Source organism: Salmo salar, chromosome 14, assembly GCF_965601325.2.
Source record: "Salmo salar chromosome 14, fSalSal1, whole genome shotgun sequence".
Classification (NCBI taxonomy): domain Eukaryota; kingdom Metazoa; phylum Chordata; class Actinopteri; order Salmoniformes; family Salmonidae; genus Salmo; species Salmo salar.
The window spans coordinates 82526853-82546000 of NC_138304.1; the positions used below are offsets into that span (position 1 = coordinate 82526853).

Sequence of the window (19148 nt, forward strand, 5' to 3'; positions counted from 1 at the left end):
AGCTTATTTCTCTAAAATGTTATGCACATTTGTTTGGGGGGGGGGGGGGGGGGGGGGCGCGGTCATATGCCATCTAAGCTCCACCCACGGCTGCACTCCTGCCCAATCATGTGAATTCATAGGTTAGGGCCTAATGTATTTATTTCAGTTGACTGATTTACATATATGAACTGTAAATCAGTGAAGTCTTTGAAATTGTTACATTTATATTTTTGTTCAGTATAAACTGAAACTATGTCCTTGCTAGAATAAGACCGACTCCAAATGAATGCCGATGATTAATGAATAGATGTTCGACGAGCACGTGTCCACATACACTACATGACCAAAAGTATGTTTATAGTAACATGTTACCTTTGGCTCGCAAACTAACCAGAATGAATGTGAATCTCAAATGGAACCATAAAGTGATGCAACCGGACTTGTCGTTGCAAGTCACGCCTCTCAGTTCAGTGAAGTACAGAGTCATCACTACCGTGTACAGAAGTTCTGTCGTTGCATCATTTCAGGCGCTGAGGAGAATAGTATTAATTCACCCTACTGTGTCAACGAAATAAAGGTATGTCTTTCACTAAACTGTTCATGCGTTTTAGACACATTTCAATCCAATGTGTGTTTATCACGGAGTGAACCGTTGCTCTTCCTTTCTATTGCCGGGTAGTTTGTGCGGCACATACGTTAACATTACCACGTGTGGAGCACAGAGCTACACAGTATTTGTTTAATACATGTGATGGACTCGCTTTGTGAAACCGGTTTTGATGTCTAACTGTAATACTACTTCGAATACACAATTTAATACGTTGACGTCAATAGTTTTGTAAAAAGTGTCAGTGTGTTGTGTTATAGTTTCCTATCTGATTAGCGAAGGTACAATATGTCCAATAGTCCGTTGTATAACCCTTCAAATTTTTCTTCCTTCTCAATTGAAAGCAGTTGCGGTCGGTGCCGGTTAAGATAAGGAGGACGCTTTTTATTTTTCATGATCATGGCCTTATTTCTATTACAGCATGTTGGATGACTGCCATTCATATTCCATTCAGCCAGTTCAATGTAACATCAATAGATTCAGGCTACTACGTGATACATTTTCCCTATACTCATCATGAGGTTGTTACAACCTAGCCTACGAATGAACGTTTATAACGTAGGTGCACACAGGTCCAGAGACATATTTGAGGTGACAGACTGACATTCAGTACCACCCTGCACACTCTTGCCTGCGTCTAGCTGATATAGGACGTACTCATTAGTCCAACAGTTGAAAACAGCGCCCCCGCCTAGACTGGAGGGTAACACCCTGCATGGCCTGGGTCTCATATGGACTGTCACTAGCAGTGACACTTATAATGACTAAGTGTAATACAGTTGGAAAGTAATTAAATAAGATTTACCGCTGGATGGTATTTTTAGAGGTGCTTTAGTGGACAGTCAAGACAGTTTAAGTTGGGATGGGCAACTGGCGGATCAACCCCCCCAACTCAGTCGGGGTCTCAATTTACTGTTGAGAGTTATAGTAGACTATACAAGGTGTAATTTGGTTGTGAATCAGCAGTTTTTATGTTGCCAGTCACTCGATTAGCCCGCGTCAGCTAACATTTTTTTAGATTGGTAAGTTAGTCTAGCCAGCTATCTAAACTTGTGGTAGTCATAGTCGAATTACAGTCCGGGGGGGACCCCCATTGATTTTGTTTGTCACTCTCACTCAGATAGCACATTAACTACAAACATTTCTCTCTGACCATGGCAAAATGTGTAGAATTGCAGTAAATTAACTAAAACATTTCCAAAGTGTTGAGGCCATACTCCTAACTTTGAGAGAATTTTGAGACGGTTGCATTTTGGTTTTCTATGCTGTTACTCACACGATACATCCTACTGACGAGATGTGGCTTTTTTGGTTGAATCTGCTGTCTGATTTGGGGAACATTATTATTAAATATTTAACTTTGTATGTCACACCCAATTCTAGAATAATCTGTGTCAGTGCCAAGGTGATGCACCAGAATGTTCTCCATATACATGCATGTGAATGCTCCACTTTTTCATAGTATTGGGAGAATGGGATGATTTGAAAGCACTGTTGAACAATCATAAGAGGTTTTTAGACTTAGCCACACACTTATCCACTCCAATACCCTTCTTGTTTTGCTATTCCCTTTGCAATCTTAGCTATCGCTAATCTTGTATTTATCATGTTGCGCACTGTGGTTATAAACTTCTAGGTGGTCAATGAGACTATGGAACAAGAACAACCTTAATATTGTTTTTATGTAATGTTTTATATTTTTGTGTACATGTTTTAAATGGTTACAGTTATACTGGGGGTGTAGGTCAGCAGATATGAGTATATTTTAACGCCATTATTTTGTAGTGGTGAACCTTGACAGTTGAGGTTATTGCAATAACCTATGGGCAGATTTCTATTCTCATTTTAGTATAGCTATACACTGTCATTAACTACAAAGCTTATTCTCAGTCCAAGTTTTAAGCATGTGCTTAGAGGACTGAGTGCATCACATTTTTGTGCTGTTACTATCCCCCCAAAACATCCATGTATGTCTTATCTACCCATGAATTAATGCACAATGTTAATTTTCCAATTTTTGGCAGTTCTATTATATATCCTCTGATCTGTCCTGTCTAAATGCCAGTCTTTCATTCGAACAACAAGCACTCCAAACAATCCTGATGTACTGGTAATTCTGAAACGATGAGACTTAAATAAATGCCAGCTTTAACCAAAGTAGTGCGATTTCTTTCTTTCAAGATAATTAGGGTTGCATTTTAAGGTACTTTTTTGTGTTTTAGACCAAATGTAGAGGAGCATGTCAATATAAAATTGGCTATGAAGGGTGAGAAACTGAACAGATATTTCAGTGTTTGTTAAATTGTACATGGTCACTTCTAAAACCTAACTACACTGAACAAAAATGTAAAGTGTAGGTCCCATGTTTCATGAGGTGAATTTTTTTTTTAAATCCTGGAAATGTTCCATACACGAACAAAGCTTATTTCTCTAAAATGTTATACACATTTGTTTGGGGGGGGGGGGGGGCGCGGTCATATGCCATCTAAGCTCCACCCACGGCTGCACTCCTGCCCAATCATGTGAATTCATAGGTTAGGGCCTAATGTATTTATTTCAGTTGACTGATTTACATATATGAACTGTAAATCAGTGAAGTCTTTGAAATTGTTACATTTATATTTTTGTTCAGTATAAACTGAAACTATGTCCTTGCTAGAATAAGACCGACTCCAAATGAATGCCGATGATTAATGAATAGATGTTCGACGAGCAGGTGTCCACATACACTACATGACCAAAAGTATGTTTATAGTAACATGTTACCTTTGGCTCGCAAACTAACCAGAATGAATGTGAATCTCAAATGGAACCATAAAGTGATGCAACCGGACTTGTCGTTGCAAGTCACGCCTCTCAGTTCAGTGAAGTACTACCGTGTACAGAAGTTCTGTCGTTGCATCATTTCGGGGCGCTGAGGAGAATAGTATTAATTCACCCTACTGTGTCAACGAAATAAAGGTATGTCTTTCACTAAACTGTTCATGCGTTTTAGACACATTTCAATCCAATGTGTGTTTATCACGGAGTGAACCGTTGCTCTTCCTTTCTATTGCCGGGTAGTTTGTGCGGCACATACGTTAACATTACCACGTGTGGAGCACAGAGCTACACAGTATTTGTTTAATACATGTGATGGACTCGCTTTGTGAAACCGGTTTTGATGTCTAACTGTAATACTACTTCGAATACACAATTTAATACGTTGACGTCAATAGTTTTGTAAAAAGTGTCAGTGTGTTGTGTTATAGTTTCCTATCTGATTAGCGAAGGTACAATATGTCCAATAGTCCGTTGTATAACCCTTCAAATTTTTCTTCCTTCTCAATTGAAAGCAGTTGCGGTCGGTGCCGGTTAAGATAAGGAGGACGCTTTTTATTTTTCATGATCATGGCCTTATTTCTATTACAGCATGTTGGATGACTGCCATTCATATTCCATTCAGCCAGTTCAATGTAACATCAATAGATTCAGGCTACTACGTGATACATTTTCCCTATACTCATCATGAGGTTGTTACAACCTAGCCTACGAATGAACGTTTATAACGTAGGTGCACACAGGTCCAGAGACATATTTGAGGTGACAGACTGACATTCAGTACCACCCTGCACACTCTTGCCTGCGTCTAGCTGATATAGGACGTACTCATTAGTCCAACAGTTGAAAACAGCGCCCCCGCCTAGACTGGAGGGTAACACCCTGCATGGCCTGGGTCTCATATGGACTGTCACTAGCAGTGACACTTATAATGACTAAGTGTAATACAGTTGGAAAGTTATTAAATAAGATTTACCGCTGGATGGTATTTTTAGAGGTGCTTTAGTGGACAGTCAAGACAGTTTAAGTTGGGATGGGCAACTGGCGGATCAACCCCCCCAACTCAGTCGGGGTCTCAATTTACTGTTGAGAGTTATAGTAGACTATACAAGGTGTAATTTGGTTGTGAATCAGCAGTTTTTATGTTGCCAGTCACTCGATTAGCCCGCGTCAGCTAACATTTTTTTAGATTGGTAAGTTAGTCTAGCCAGCTATCTAAACTTGTGGTAGTCATAGTCGAATTACAGTCCGGGGGGGACCCCCATTGATTTTGTTAGTCACTCTCACTCAGATAGCACATTAACTACAAACATTTCTCTCTGACCATGGCAAAATGTGTAGAATTGCAGTAAATTAACTAAAACATTTCCAAAGTGTTGAGGCCATACTCCTAACTTTGAGAGAATTTTGAGACGGTTGCATTTTGGTTTTCTATGCTGTTACTCACACGATACATCCTACTGACGAGATGTGGCTTTTTTGGTTGAATCTGCTGTCTGATTTGGGGAACATTATTATTAAATATTTAACTTTGTATGTCACACCCAATTCTAGAATAATCTGTGTCAGTGCCAAGGTGATGCACCAGAATGTTCTCCATATACATGCATGTGAATGCTCCACTTTTTCATAGTATTGGGAGAATGGGATGATTTGAAAGCACTGTTGAACAATCATAAGAGGTTTTTAGACTTAGCCACACACTTATCCACTCCAATACCCTTCTTGTTTTGCTATTCCCTTTGCAATCTTAGCTATCGCTAATCTTGTATTTATCATGTTGCGCACTGTGGTTATAAACTTCTAGGTGGTCAATGAGACTACGGAACAAGAACAACCTTAATATTGTTTTTATGTAATGTTTTATATTTTTGTGTACATGTTTTAAATGGTTACAGTTATACTGTGTGGGTCAGCAGATATGAGTATATTTTACCACCATTATTATAATGGTGAACCTTAACAGTTGAGGTTATTGCAAATCCTTTTATTTATTTATAAATATATATATATATATATATATATATAAAGGGCAGTTTTTGATGTCTAACTCTGATACTGCTAGTAATACTATTTCCAATACACAGTTTAATACGTTGACATCAATAGTTTTGTAAAAGGTATGGTATGATAGTGTGGTGTTTATTTTTCATGACCATGGCCTTATTTCTATTACAGCATGTTGGATGACTGTCATTCATATTCCATTCAGCCAGTTCAATGTAACATCGATAGGTTCAGGCTACTTACTATACGATTCTCTAATTTTCCCTATACCCATCATGAGGTTGCTACAACCTAGCTAACGAATTGCAGTTTATAACGTAGGTGCACACAGGTCCAGAGACAGATGCAAACGAGAGTTTCTATTGGACAAATTCAACTATGTTTCTCCCCGTTTGTTCCGTTGGCTTACTTTTAAAGAAACGCTTTTCAACAGAATTCGCGGAATAAATACACCGCTGATCACGCGTAAACACACAGCCATGTTATATTCCTTCTTGCGTTTTATTCCTTCTGCGCTCTCCTCCTCTCACCTCTTCTCGTCGCCTGTGGACGTCAAGGCACAACACATCAGCTGTATGTGACCATCTGAAAAACCTTTCCAAGCCAAACCGCTACACACAGCCTACATCGTTGTCACTATATTAGCTAAAGTAACGTCCTAGTCAACATAGCTAATAGAACTAATGCGTTAGTAAACCCACTACAATCATACAGCAACAGTAAGCGGTTAAACCGTCGGGCCCCGGTGGCAATAAATTAGTAAAACCACAAGCTTACCTTGACTTGGAAGAGTTCCAGTGTTGTGTTGGATAGTCATAGCCAGCTAACTAACATAGCATCCTGCTGTTTGGGCAGGGTGTTTCAGTAGGCTAAACTAGCTAGCTGCATTTGCTAGCTAAATAAGTGAAAGTGAAAAGAAAACGACAATCTCTATATACATTTCTCTCTTGCTTCTCCTCCATTTTCATTGTCTTTCTCTCTCTTTGAGTCAACTACTCACCACATGCACTGCAATGCTAGCTAGCTTTAGTTTATGCTTTCAGTACTAGATTAATTCTCTGATCCTTTGATTGGATGGACAACATGTCAGTTCATGCTGCAAGAGCTCTGACAGGTTGGAGGACATCCTCCAGAGGTTGTCATAATTACTGTGTAAGTCTATTGAAAGGGGTGAGAACCAAGAGCCTCTTTGGTTTGGTATTGAAGTCACTGTACCCAGTGGAGGACAGAAGCTAGCTGTCCTCCGGCTACACCATGGTGCTACCCTACAGAGCGCTGTTGAGGCTACTGTAGACCTTTGCAAAATGGTGTGTTTTGATCAATTATTTGGTGACGTGATTATATTTAGTATTGTTTTATCTAAAAAGGATAACTTTTTACATGTTTTACTATTTTTATGAAATTCACTGAGGAGGATGGTTCTCCCCTTCCTACAGAGGAGCCTCCACTGGTTGAAAGGTTGTAAAGAACAGTTACAAAAGGGGCACTAGTCTCTGGACCATCCGCTCTGCCTCTTGTTGCATGTATTTATTACACCACCTCCCTCTTTCTCTCTCCCCCGCCCCACTCTCTCACCTCTCCAGCCCCAGGATGTGTGGTATATGGGCCTTGTTTGGCAGTGATGAGTGCCTGTCGGTTCAGTGCACCAGCGCTATGAAGATCGCCCACCGGGGCCCCGACGCCTTTCGCTTTGAGAACATCAACGGCTTCACTAACTGTTGTTTCGGCTTCCATCGCCTGGCTATTGTAGACCAGCTGTATGGCATGCAGCCCATCCGCATCAAGAAGTTCCCCTACCTCTGGCTTGTCTACAACGGAGAGATCTACAACCACCACACGGTAGGTCTAGCCTGCAATCCACATTGTTTCACTGTTTCACAAATCCCAGGCTAAGTAGATTTGCAAACACCACAATAGTTATGGCCTATAGACATATAAGGTATAGCCTGGAATCCAGATTGTGTCACTGTTGTTTTATGTCACAAATCCCAGGCTATGGTAGGAGATCTACAAATCACACAGTAGTTACGGCCCATAGACATATAGAAAGGTATTGCCTGAAATCCAAACTTCTGGACCCCAGGCTACTGTAGGATTGGAGATGGTACCAGGCCTCAAGGAACTCTAGTATCTGGCCAAGTTTTGGTGTGGAACATATTGAGTTTCTACTTGCAGGTCACGAAGCAGGGATATAGTATGGCTTTAGGCCAGTTAACTCCTCCTTTCTTTAAAAGCTACTATTTCTATGCCAAAGGGACTTATGTGGCCAAAGAAGTTAAGTCAACTTTTGTTCATGTGAGTTTGTGAAAACAGGGAGGGAAGAAAGTCGTAATATCTTCAAAGATCATATTGATAATGGTATTATCTGTCTTAAAAAAAAAATGGCATTCAATTATTATCTCACATCTTTTGTAACATGCACAATTGTTGGATGTGATTGTGCATACACTACTTACAATTGTGATTCGGTTATAAGCATGTATACTACCCTATGTATTAATTTGGACAGTGAAGCTAAAACTTTTCATTTGGCTCTATACTCCAGCATTATGGATTTGAGATCAAATGTTTTATATGAGGTGACAGTACCAGAATGTAACTTTTTATTTTAGGGTATTTTCATACATATCTGATTTACTGTTTAGATAATGAGTGAGGAAGAATCAGAGGCATAAATATCATACCCCCTAAAAATGCCAAACTCCACTGTTATTTGTAATGGTGAGAGGGTAGCATGTTTTGGGGGCATGAATCTTGTGCATCTGTAACTTTCGCACTCATCATTATTCACGATTCATTCATGATTATCTGTAATCATTGTAGCATCCACAACTCCGGGCTGTGGATGGGCCACTCAAGGACATTCAAAGACTTGTCCTGAAGCCACTCCTGCTTTGTCTTGGGTGTGTGCTTAGGTCGTTGTCCTGTTGGAAGGTGAACCTTCACCCCTGTCTGAGTTCCTGAGCACTCTGGGGCAGGTTTTCATCAAGGATCTTAATGTACTTTGCTCCGTTCATCTTTGCCTTGATCCTGACTAGTCTCCCAGTCCCTGCTGCTGAAAAACATCCCCACAGCATGATGCTGCCTCCACCATGCTTCACCGTAGGGATGGTGCCAGTTTTCCTCCAGACGTGACACTTGGCATTCAGGTCAAAGAGTTCAATCTTGGTTTCATCAGACCAGAGAATCTTGTTTCTCATGGTCTGAGAGTCTTTAGGTGCCTTTTGGTAAACCCCAAGCGGGCTGTCATGTGCCTTTTACTGAGTAGTGGCTTCCGTCTGGCCACTCTACTGTAAAGGCCTGATTGGTGGAGTGCTGCAGAGATGGTTGTCTTTCTGGAAGTTTCTCCCATCTCCACAGAGGAACTCTGAAACTCTGTCAGAGTGACCATCGGGTTCTTGGTCACCTCCCTGACCAAGGCCCTTCTCCCCCGATTGCTCAGTTTGGCCAGATGGCCAACTCTAGGAAGAGTCTTGGTGGTTCCAAACTTCTTCCATTTAAGAATGATGGAGGCCACTGTGTTCTTGGGGACCTTCAATGCAGCAGAAATTATTTGGTACCCTTCCCCAGATCTGTGCCTCAATACACAATTCTGTCTCGGAGCTCTACGGACAATTCCCTGGACCTCATGGCTTGGTTTTTGCTCTGACATGCACTGTCAACTGTGGGACCTTATATAGACAGGTGTGTGCCTTTACAAATCATGTCCAATCAATTGAATTTATCAAAGATAGACTCCAATCAAGTTGTTGAAACATCTCAAGGATGATCAATGGAAACAGGATGCATCTGAGTTCAATTTTGAGTCTCATAGCAAAGTGTCACTTTGTCATTATGGGGTATTGTGTGTAAATTGCTGAGGATTTTTTTTATTTAATCAATTTTAGAAAAAGGCTGTAACCAACATAACAATGTGGAAAAAGTCAAGGGGTCTGAATACTTTCCTAAGGCACTGTAAGTATGAAAATACCCTCAAATAAAAGGGGACATTCTGTACTGTCGCCTCATATTCTGGAGTATAGAGCCCAGTGTTGTAAAGTACTTACGTAAATAAATTAAAGTACTTCCAAAGTAGTTTTTTGGTGGTATCTGTACTTTACTATTTATATTTTTGACAACTTTTACTTTTACTCCGCTACATTCCTAAAGAAAATAATGTACTTTTTACTCCATACATTGTTCCTGACACCCAAAAGTACTCGTTACATTGTGAATGCTTAGCAGGAAAATGGTCCAATTCACGCTCTTATCAAGAGAACATCCCTGGTCATCCCTACCACCTCTGATCTGGCGGATTCAGTAAACACAAATGCTTCGTTTGTAAATTATGTCTGAGTGTTGGAGTGTTCCTCTGGCTGTCCGTAAATTTTAAAAACAAGAAAATTGTGCCGTCTGGTTTGCTTAATATAAGGAATTTGAAATGATTTATACTTTTATTCTTGATGCTTAAATTATGTATATTTTAGCAATTACATTTACTATTGATGCTTAAGTATATTTTAAAACTAAATAGTCTAATCTTTTACTCAAGTAGTATTTTACTGGGTGACTTACACTTTTACTTGAGTCATTTTCTATTAAAGTATCTTTACTTTTACTCAAGTATGATGATTGGGTACTTTTTCCACCACTGATAGAGCCAAATGAAAAGTTTTCACTGTCCAAATAAATATGTTGGTGAGTGTATGTCATGAGCATGTATGACCACTTGTAATGTCTTATGTCTCATAATAATCCTGATACTTTTCTCCATCTTCCTCCCTCTTTAGCTGAAGGAGCGGTTTGAGTTTACTGACTACCAGACCAAAGTAGATGGTGAGATCCTGCTTCACCTGTACGAGCGCTTCGGCATTCAGAAGATGGCATCCCTATTGGATGGAGTGTTCGCCTTCGTCCTCCTGGACACAGCCAATAGGAAGGTTTTCCTGGGGAGGGATACGTATGGCGTGCGGCCCATGTTCAAACTACTGACTGACGACGGCTTCCTGGCTGTGTGCTCTGAGGCAAAAGGTGAGAGGGGACTACTTACTTGATATCTCCATTGGGGTTGAGCGGTTTTGGTTGCTGCAAAAGTGGATTAAAGAACAATACCTATTCAGGATAGGATAGGATGAACTTTAATGTCACAGAGTGTAGAACAAAAATAAACTGCTCAACTCTATTGCTATTCAATGGAAATTCACTTGGTCAAGTACAATTGTAACAAAATGTTAAGATGTTGTTACTAGTGTGTAATGACAGTGTTACTACACAGGTATGATAACAACTTAATGTAAAGTGTGACCATGTTTGTTCTTAAACACATGCTTTTTCTGTTTGTTCCCAGGTCTGACTCATATCACCCACTCAATGTCCTCACCTCCTAAGATCACTCCATTCCTCCCAGGACACTTTGAGGTGTTTGACCTGAAGCCCACAGGGAAGGTAGAGTCTATTCAGATGGACCGCTTCCACTGCTGCACCCAGGAGCCCAACCACGCTGTCTATGACACGGTAGAGAGGCTTCCCTCAGGTACACACCCATCCATAGTATTTCCATAACGTCAGCATCATGATTGACAGCGGCCAAGGTTACAGATTATTTAACAGTGCCACTACCTGTCGCTAGCTATCAGTGAAAGATGACAAATGTTGTTTGACACATAAGATGAAGGGAGGAATGGCTCACTGATTGTTATTTCAGGATGTACGTTTTTGGTATTGAGGGTGTTGCCATGAATGAAGCCTGTTGTCCAACTGAAATCATTGTAGTCACTGACAATAGGAGTTGGATGTGTAGTATGCTAGAGTTGATTTGCTGGTCTTCAACCATTCAGTTGACTGGTCCCTGTGTGATGACAGTAAGATCTCTTGCTGTCCTCTGTAGGTTTTGCCCCAGAGACAGTGAAGAGCAACATCCGGTCTTTGTTTGAGAACGCTGTCCGGAAACGCCTCATGGCCCACAGGAGGATCGGCTGTCTTCTCTCAGGTACAAATAATGAGGATTACAGAGTATGTTTGCCTCTTTGTGTAGTGTCACACATGAAAGCTTGTGGCTTGAGTTAGTAATGCTTGAGGTCTGTTACTTGTTGTTTTCACTAATGCTTGTCTGTGCAAATACAGAAATGAGAATACATTCTTATTATCTTTACACCATAGGTCAAATTAAACGTGTGATAATCTAGTAAATGATGTATATGACTGTTACTATATGTTTCTACCAGGTGGTCTGGACTCCAGTCTGGTGGCAGCTACGCTGGTCAAACTGTCCAAAGAGGAGAAGTTAAAGTACCCCATCCAGACCTTCGCTATCGGGGCTGAAGACAGCCCAGACATCCTGGCTGCTCGCAAGGTGAGAGGCTCCCTCCAGCCTCCATAGAGAGACTCTGCCTTATAATATAATGGTGATGATATTGTCATGGAACAGGTTGGGTAGGTTAGGTCTTAGGAGCATGATTAAACACTACCACTTCCACACTCCATCCCCAAGGGGGCAGCAGCTACCGGGTCCAGGTGCTCTGTCAAGCCTTGATGAAGCCCACAGGTATAGGCAATCAGGTTGAGCGTGAATGATTCAGAGAGAGGTGGCCATAGAGCCTCTCGGGCCTGCAAGTCTTTTTTGTTTTAGTTAACCTTTTTAGTTTTGGAGCAGTTTTTGAAGTTTATTTTTGTAAATAAATAGGAGTCAGGACGGAGCTGGCCCTGGATCCCTGTAAGTTTGCTGTCTCCTGGGCACATGAACATACAGCACTGACCTCATACGCTGATTTCTCACATAGTTGCACATCTTAAATCAAGTTACAGACCAGTTAACTAGGCCTAAGACTTCTAGACTTAGCGAGCCGCAACAATATTAGCAGGCTAGTCAATCAGTTTCGTAACAATATAACTTCATAATCAGTAATAATCAAACTTTATTTTTCTATCACTTTTTACCCAATACATTACAGCTCCCAGGGCATTACAAATGAGAATTTGAAATAATAAAAACGCAACATAATAGAATAATACAAATATGATACCAAAGACTCCTTTGTGAAGAAGCCTGTGAAGTCATTGCTCCCTGTAATTGTAAAAGAGTATGTGTTCTCAATAAATTGAAGGCAATAGATGGATACGATGTGAATGAATGTCTTGTGTCGTTCCAGGTGGCGTCCTACATCGGCAGTGAGCACCACGAGGTCAACTTCACCCCCGAGGAGGGTCTCAAAGCCGTGGAGGAGGTCATCTTTCACCTGGAGACCTATGACATCACCACCATACGCGCCTCTGTCGGTGAGAGAGCACACTGTCCCATCTTAGATCGGCCTAGACCTCCAAACACCAATCAGAAGTGCTGTCCCATTGAAGCTGAATTAATAGGCTATGAGGATGACACATTTGGGAAATACCGAGACACTAGACAGCTTCTTTGTACCTTGTGAATGTGCCCACTGACCTGGACAAAGGGAGTCTGGCCAGGCTGCATTCCTTTTCCTCCTGATTGGCTGGTTTGAATCCCAGTGGAATCCTGGGAGATTAGTGAGTGTGGCCTGTAAAAGCCTGTCAATAGAGAGAAGCAATCAGCCAGACCTTGGCCAAATATGTGGATGAAATACGTGATTCAGTTTGTCTGGTACAATCGAGCAGTCCCAAAAGTGCAAACTTGAAGTAAAGACCAAAGTTCATGTGATGATCAGTTTACTTTCATTGACTTTTTTCCTGCCAAATACAGATGGTTTTATTTGCCTCTAGATGGCGCAATAACCTTTTTTATAAGAAATGTACACTATATTTGGCAAGGCTTAAGTTATAGCCAAGGGAGTACTTCAACTCAATTCTGTTTCCAATAATCCTTTCTCATTGTGCAGGCATGTACCTAGTGTCAAAGTACATTCGTGAGAAGACTGACAGCGTGGTGATCTTCTCTGGGGAGGGCTCTGATGAGCTGACACAAGGGTACATCTACTTCCACAAGGTACTGTTAGTCTGTTCCACATCAGAGATGTGTCCTTCTCTCCAACTCACCAAATTTCATGTACCAGACAGTGTTGTGGTGAATGCAGTAGTCAATTCAGGAAGTGCAGGAATTGAAAACATTTATTAGAAATCAATGGGAAATTCCTGGTCTGACTTAATTGAAAATGGAATTGAACCCAACCCTGGAAGCAGTTGTTATCTCTGGGAATATGAGCTGAGTTGTTGTGTTTCCTGTTCCAGGCTCCCACTCCCAAGGCAGCAGCAGAGGACAGTGTTCGTCTGTTGAAGGAGCTGTACCTGTTTGACGTGCTGAGAGCAGACCGCACCACCGCTGCACACGGGTAGGGGCATCAACCTATTTTTCAATACATTCATTCATTTTTACATCCATTCCTCAAACTTGTCAGACCGCTATTTGCTCTTCTTTCTTTCTTTCTTTCTTTCTTTCTTTCTTTCTTTCTCTCTTTCCTCTCTTTCTCTCTTTCTTTCTTTCTTTCTTTCTTTCTTTCTTTCTTTCTTTCTTTCTTTCTCTCTTTCTCTCTTTCTTTCTTTCTTTCTTTCTTTCTTTCTTTCTTTCTTTCTTTCTTTCTTTCTTTCTTTCTTTCTTTCTTTCTTTCTTTCTAGAAGCTATAGGTTTAATACAGAAGATCTAGGATTCTGACTTTCCTCTTCTCTCTACAGTCTGGAGCTGAGAGTGCCTTTCCTGGACCACAGGTTCACAGCGTACTACCTCTCCCTGCCTGAGGAGATGAGGCAACCTAAGGTCAGTTTTCTCAGCCCTATCACCATATGTTCACTATCCCAATCTCCCTATCCCCTACATTTGTCTCTAGATAATGGAGTATGAAATCAGAAGTAATGTACTGTTAGGTTCTAAATAACAGAGTAAAAACTGACGGACAACTATGAAAAGCTCAAACCAAGTTTATTCACCCAATGGGTCAGACAGCTGAACAGACAAAGCCATGTTCTCACCAGCCCAAGTATATCTACCCCACTTTAGGAAGTCTCCTCCTTCCCTCTAAACATGACATCTTTATTGCTAGGCAGGAAGCGCAATGATGTGGGTAATAAAGTGTTCCTTCTCCCTCAACGTGACCTGACCTCGGCCCCCATTCCTCACTAATCCACAGCTCTCCACCCTTATCAGTGACCTGACCTGACCTGACCTCGGCCCCCATTCCTCACTAATCCACAGCTCTCCAACCTTATCAGTGACCTAACCTCAGCCCCCATTCCTCACTAATCCACAGCTCTCCACCCTTATCAGTGACCTGACCTCGGCCCCCATTCCTCACTAATCCACAGCTCTCCACCCTTATCAGTGACCTGACCTCGGCCCCCATTCCTCACTAATCCACAGCTCTCCACCCTTATCAGTGACCTGACCTCGGCCCCCATTCCTCACTAATCCACAGCTCTCCACCCTTATCAGTGACCTGACCTCGGCCCCCATTCCTCACTAATCCACAGCTCTCTACCCTTATCAGTGACCTGACCTCGGCCCCCATTCCTCACTAATCCACAGCTCTCTACCCTTATCAGTGACCTGACCTGACCTCGGCCCCCATTCCTCACTAATCCACAGCTCTCCACCCTTATCAGTGACCTGACCTCGGCCCCCATTCCTCACTAATCCACAGCTCTCCACCCTTATCAGTGACCTGACCTGACCTCGGCCCCCATTCCTCACTAATCCACAGCTCTCTACCCTTATCAGTGACCTGACCTGACCTCGGCCCCCATTCCTCACTAATCCACAGCTCTCTACCCTTATCAGTGACCTGACCTGACCTCGGCCCCCATTCCTCACTAATCCACAGCTCTCCACCCTTATCAGTGACCTGACCTCGGCCCCCATTCCTCACTAATCCACAGCTCTCTACCCTTATCAGTGACCTGACCTCGGCCCCCATTCCTCACTAATCCACAGCTCTCCACCCTTATCAGTGACCTGACCTCGGCCCCCATTCCTCACTAATCCACAGCTCTCCACCCTTATCAGTGACCTGACCTCGGCCCCCATTCCTCACTAATCCACAGCTCTCCACCCTTATCAGTGACCTGACCTCGGCCCCCATTCCTCACTAATCCACAGCTCTCTACCCTTATCAGTGACCTGACCTGACCTCGGCCCCCATTCCTCACTAATCCACAGCTCTCCACCCTTATCAGTGACCTGACCTGACCTCGGCCCCCATTCCTCACTAATCCACAGCTCTCCACCCTTATCAGTGACCTGACCTCGGCCCCCATTCCTCACTAATCCACAGCTCTCCACCCTTATCAGTGACCTGACCTCGGCCCCCATTCCTCACTAATCCACAGCTCTCCACCCTTATCAGTGACCTGACCTCGGCCCCCATTCCTCACTAATCCACAGCTCTCAACCCTTATCAGTGACCTGACCTCGGCCCCCATTCCTCACTAATCCACAGCTCTCCACCCTTATCAGTGACCTGACCTCGGCCCCCATTCCTCACTAATCCACAGCTCTCCACCCTTATCAGTGACCTGACCTCGGCCCCCATTCCTCACTAATCCACAGCTCTCCACCCTTATCAGTGACCTGACCTCGGCCCCCATTCCTCACTAATCCACAGCTCTCCACCCTTATCAGTGACCTGACCTCGGCCCCCATTCCTCACTAATCCACAGCTCTCCACCCTTATCAGTGACCTGACCTGACCTCGGCCCCCATTCCTCACTAATCCACAGCTCTCCACCCTTATCAGTGACCTGACCTCGGCCCCCATTCCTCACTAATCCACAGCTCTCCACCCTTATCAGTGACCTGACCTGACCTCGGCCCCCATTCCTCACTAATCCACAGCTCTCCACCCTTATCAGTGACCTGACCTGACCTCGGCCCCCATTCCTCACTAATCCACAGCTCTCCACCCTTATCAGTGACCTGACCTCGGCCCCCATTCCTCACTAATCCACAGCTCTCCACCCTTATCAGTGACCACAACCATGTGATTGCCTTTTCCGTTACTCAGTAACATTCCAAGCCCCTGGCTCATATCCAACCTTAATTAACCCCACCATATACATTCCTCTTACAGATTACCAGTAACTTCTGGTGTAGCAAGTATTTAGAATTACAACCCAACATTGAAACCAGACTGTGGCCCTTCTCCTTTCCATAGGATACCTGATGTCTAACAAAAACGTAAACGTTCTGCAAATCAGAGTCCTTGCAGCAAATATCTCTCTAAACATGTAAAGGATTCCAGTGCTATAATTCCAAACACAGTTCAGTTTCACTGAGGTATGTGTGTGTAACCAGGATGGAGTGGAGAAGCACCTCCTCAGAGACTCGTTTAAAGGTCTGAACCTGATCCCAGACGAGATCCTATGGCGACGTAAAGAGGCCTTCAGTGACGGAATGATGTCTGTCAAGAAGTCCTGGTACAACAGCCTGCAGGACCAGATGGAGTCTGAGGTATATTTGTATTTATTATGGATCTCCATTAGCTGCTGCCAAAGCAACAACTACTCTTCCTGGGGTCCAGAAAAATTAATGCAATTTATACAATTTTAAAACATTACAATACATTCCCAGATTTCACAACACACTGTGTGCCCTCAGGCCCCTACTCCACCACTACCACATATCTACAGTACTAAATCCATGTGTATGTATAGTGCGTATGTTGTCGTGTTTGTATGCATGTGTCTGTGCCAATGTTTGTGTTGCTTCACAGTCCCCGCTGTTCCATAAGGTTTTTTTTAATCCGTTTTTTTTTTTAAATCAAATTTTACTGTTTGTATCAGTTACTTGATGTGGAATAGAGTTCCATTGTGTCATGGCTCTATGTAGTACTGTGTGCCTCCCATTGTCTGTTCTTGGGGACTGTGAAGAGACCTCTTGTGGCATGTTTTGTGGGGTATGCATGGGTGTACGTGCTGTGTGTCAGTAGTTTAAACAGACAGCTCGTTGCATTCAACATGTCAATACCTCTCATAAATAAAAGTAGCGATGAAGTCAATCTTTCCTCCACTTTCAGCCAGGAGAGATTCACATGCATATTATTAATATTAGCTCTCTGTGTACATCCAAGGGCCAGCCGTGCTGCCCTGTTCTGAGCCAATTGCAATTTTCCTAACTCCTTTTTTGTGGCACCTGACCACACGACTGAACAGTAGTCCAGGTGCAACAAAACTAGGGCCTGTAGGACCTGCCTTGTTGATAGTGTTGTTAAGAAGGCAGAGCATCGCTTTATTATAGACAGACTTCTCCCCATCTTAGCTACTGTTGTATCAATATATTTTGACCATGACCGTTTACAATGTGGTGTTCCTCCAAGTAGTTTAGTCATCTCAACTTGATCAATTTACACATGATTTATTACAAGATTTAGTTGAGGTTTAGGGTTTAGTGAGTGTTTTGTTCCAAATACAATGCTTTTAGTTTTAGAAATATTTAGGGCTAACTTATTCCTTGCTACCCACTCTGAAACTAACTGCAGCACTTTAAGTGTTGCAGTCATTTCAGTTGCTGTAGTAGCTGACGTGTATAGTGTTAAGTCATCCGCATACATAGACACTCTGGCTTTACTCAGTCAGTGGCATGTCGTTAGTAAAAATGGAAAAAAGCAAGGTACACATACACACAGTCAGACACACACGACATACACACACAGCAGGCTCGCGTGTACACACACACAGGCACGCTGGGACATGACATACACACACCCACACACATTCTGACTCCTTCTTTCTCTCCTCCAAGGTGAACGACTTCCAGCTGGAGAAGTCTCCTAAGACGTTCCCGTTCCTCCCTCCCAGAACCAAAGAGGCGTACTTCTACCGCCAGGTGTTTGAGAAGCATTACCCGGGCCAGGCCGAGTGGCTCAGCCACTACTGGATGCCCCGCTGGATCAATGCTACAGACCCCTCAGCCAGAACCCTCTCCATCTACAAGCCTGACAAAGACCAGTGATACAGCAACAACAGTGGCTCTTTTCCAATACCCTCACTAGCGTAGCACTTAGAATGAAGCAGTCTGTTGAGCATGCACTCTAAGTGGTATGTTAGTATGGATATTGGAACGTAGACCGTGTCAGCTGTCAATCACTTCTGCCATTATTACTACACCTCCCCCACACAACATACCGATCTGGAAACTCTGATGCTAAAGTTGTGACTTTTATGGAATTTTGGGTAACGATTAGGCTTGTCCCAGCGTACCTGTGTACACGCGAGTCTGCTGTGTGCGTATGCACTTGTGTGTGTCTGACTGTGTGTATGTGTACCTTGCTTTTTTCAATTTTTATGGCCACGGTTATTGTCATTTTTGTTAAAAATCTTTTGACCTTGTAATGGTTTATAATGCATCTTTAGATACAACATACCTAATTAGCTACGACAAACCTAATGACTAGAACACAGCATTGGTGACATCCCTGTCTCAAAAACGAATGGATTTGACCTCTTGGAACTTTTGGAAATGAATCTTCTCCCAACCGTGCCGTTCTGCTCATAAAATGATTACCAACTTTACCCACTTCATGTAAAACTGCTATTGGGTAAATTATGTCTACTTGAATATAAAGTTGAATCCCCCATTCTCCTGAAACTTGAATCTAAAGTTGAATCCCCCTTTTCCTAAAATGAATGTATTAAGACTATAAGACAATTTTTTAGTTAATGTTATTGAGCATAATTGTCGGTTACACAATTATGTGATAATTATGGCAGCCCTATGGAGGAATCATCAAGCTCTAGTACTTAACCAGTGTTAATAACAGTTACAGGGTCAGTACTGGTTTGGGAAACGGCTGTTTCA

The 19148-nt window shown here is 42.6% G+C and overlaps 1 protein-coding gene across 2 annotated transcripts; it reads left to right on the forward strand.

Annotated features, from left to right (window-relative positions):
• Positions 1-421: 421 nt before the first annotated feature.
• On the forward strand, positions 422-18938 carry asns (asparagine synthetase). 2 transcript variants are annotated; one of them, XM_014142462.3, is made up of 12 exons: positions 422-559; positions 7000-7255; positions 10186-10426; positions 10743-10928; positions 11283-11384; positions 11620-11747; positions 12544-12670; positions 13246-13352; positions 13595-13695; positions 14036-14117; positions 16647-16802; positions 18093-18938. In XM_014142462.3, exons 2-12 carry the CDS (start codon positions 7007-7009, stop codon positions 18300-18302), a joined length of 1689 nt encoding a protein of 562 aa, XP_013997937.1. In that variant the 5' UTR covers positions 422-559; positions 7000-7006; the 3' UTR covers positions 18303-18938. The 2 variants fall into 2 exon arrangements, with proteins under 2 accessions (XP_013997937.1, XP_045550750.1); XM_045694794.2 differs by lacking the exon at positions 422-559 and adding an exon at positions 3414-3550.
• Positions 18939-19148: the final 210 nt, after the last annotated feature.

Bases quoted from the DNA above. Each gene is read 5' to 3' on its own strand.
- asns (XM_014142462.3), top strand. From the start codon at position 7,007: ATGTGTGGTATATGGGCCTTGTTTGGCAGTGATGAGTGCCTGTCGGTT. The intron at 11,748-12,543 runs GTGAGAGGCTCC...GTGTCGTTCCAG, and splicing joins ACATCCTGGCTGCTCGCAAG to GTGGCGTCCTACATCGGCAG. The intron at 16,803-18,092 runs GTATATTTGTAT...CTCTCCTCCAAG, and splicing joins AGGACCAGATGGAGTCTGAG to GTGAACGACTTCCAGCTGGA.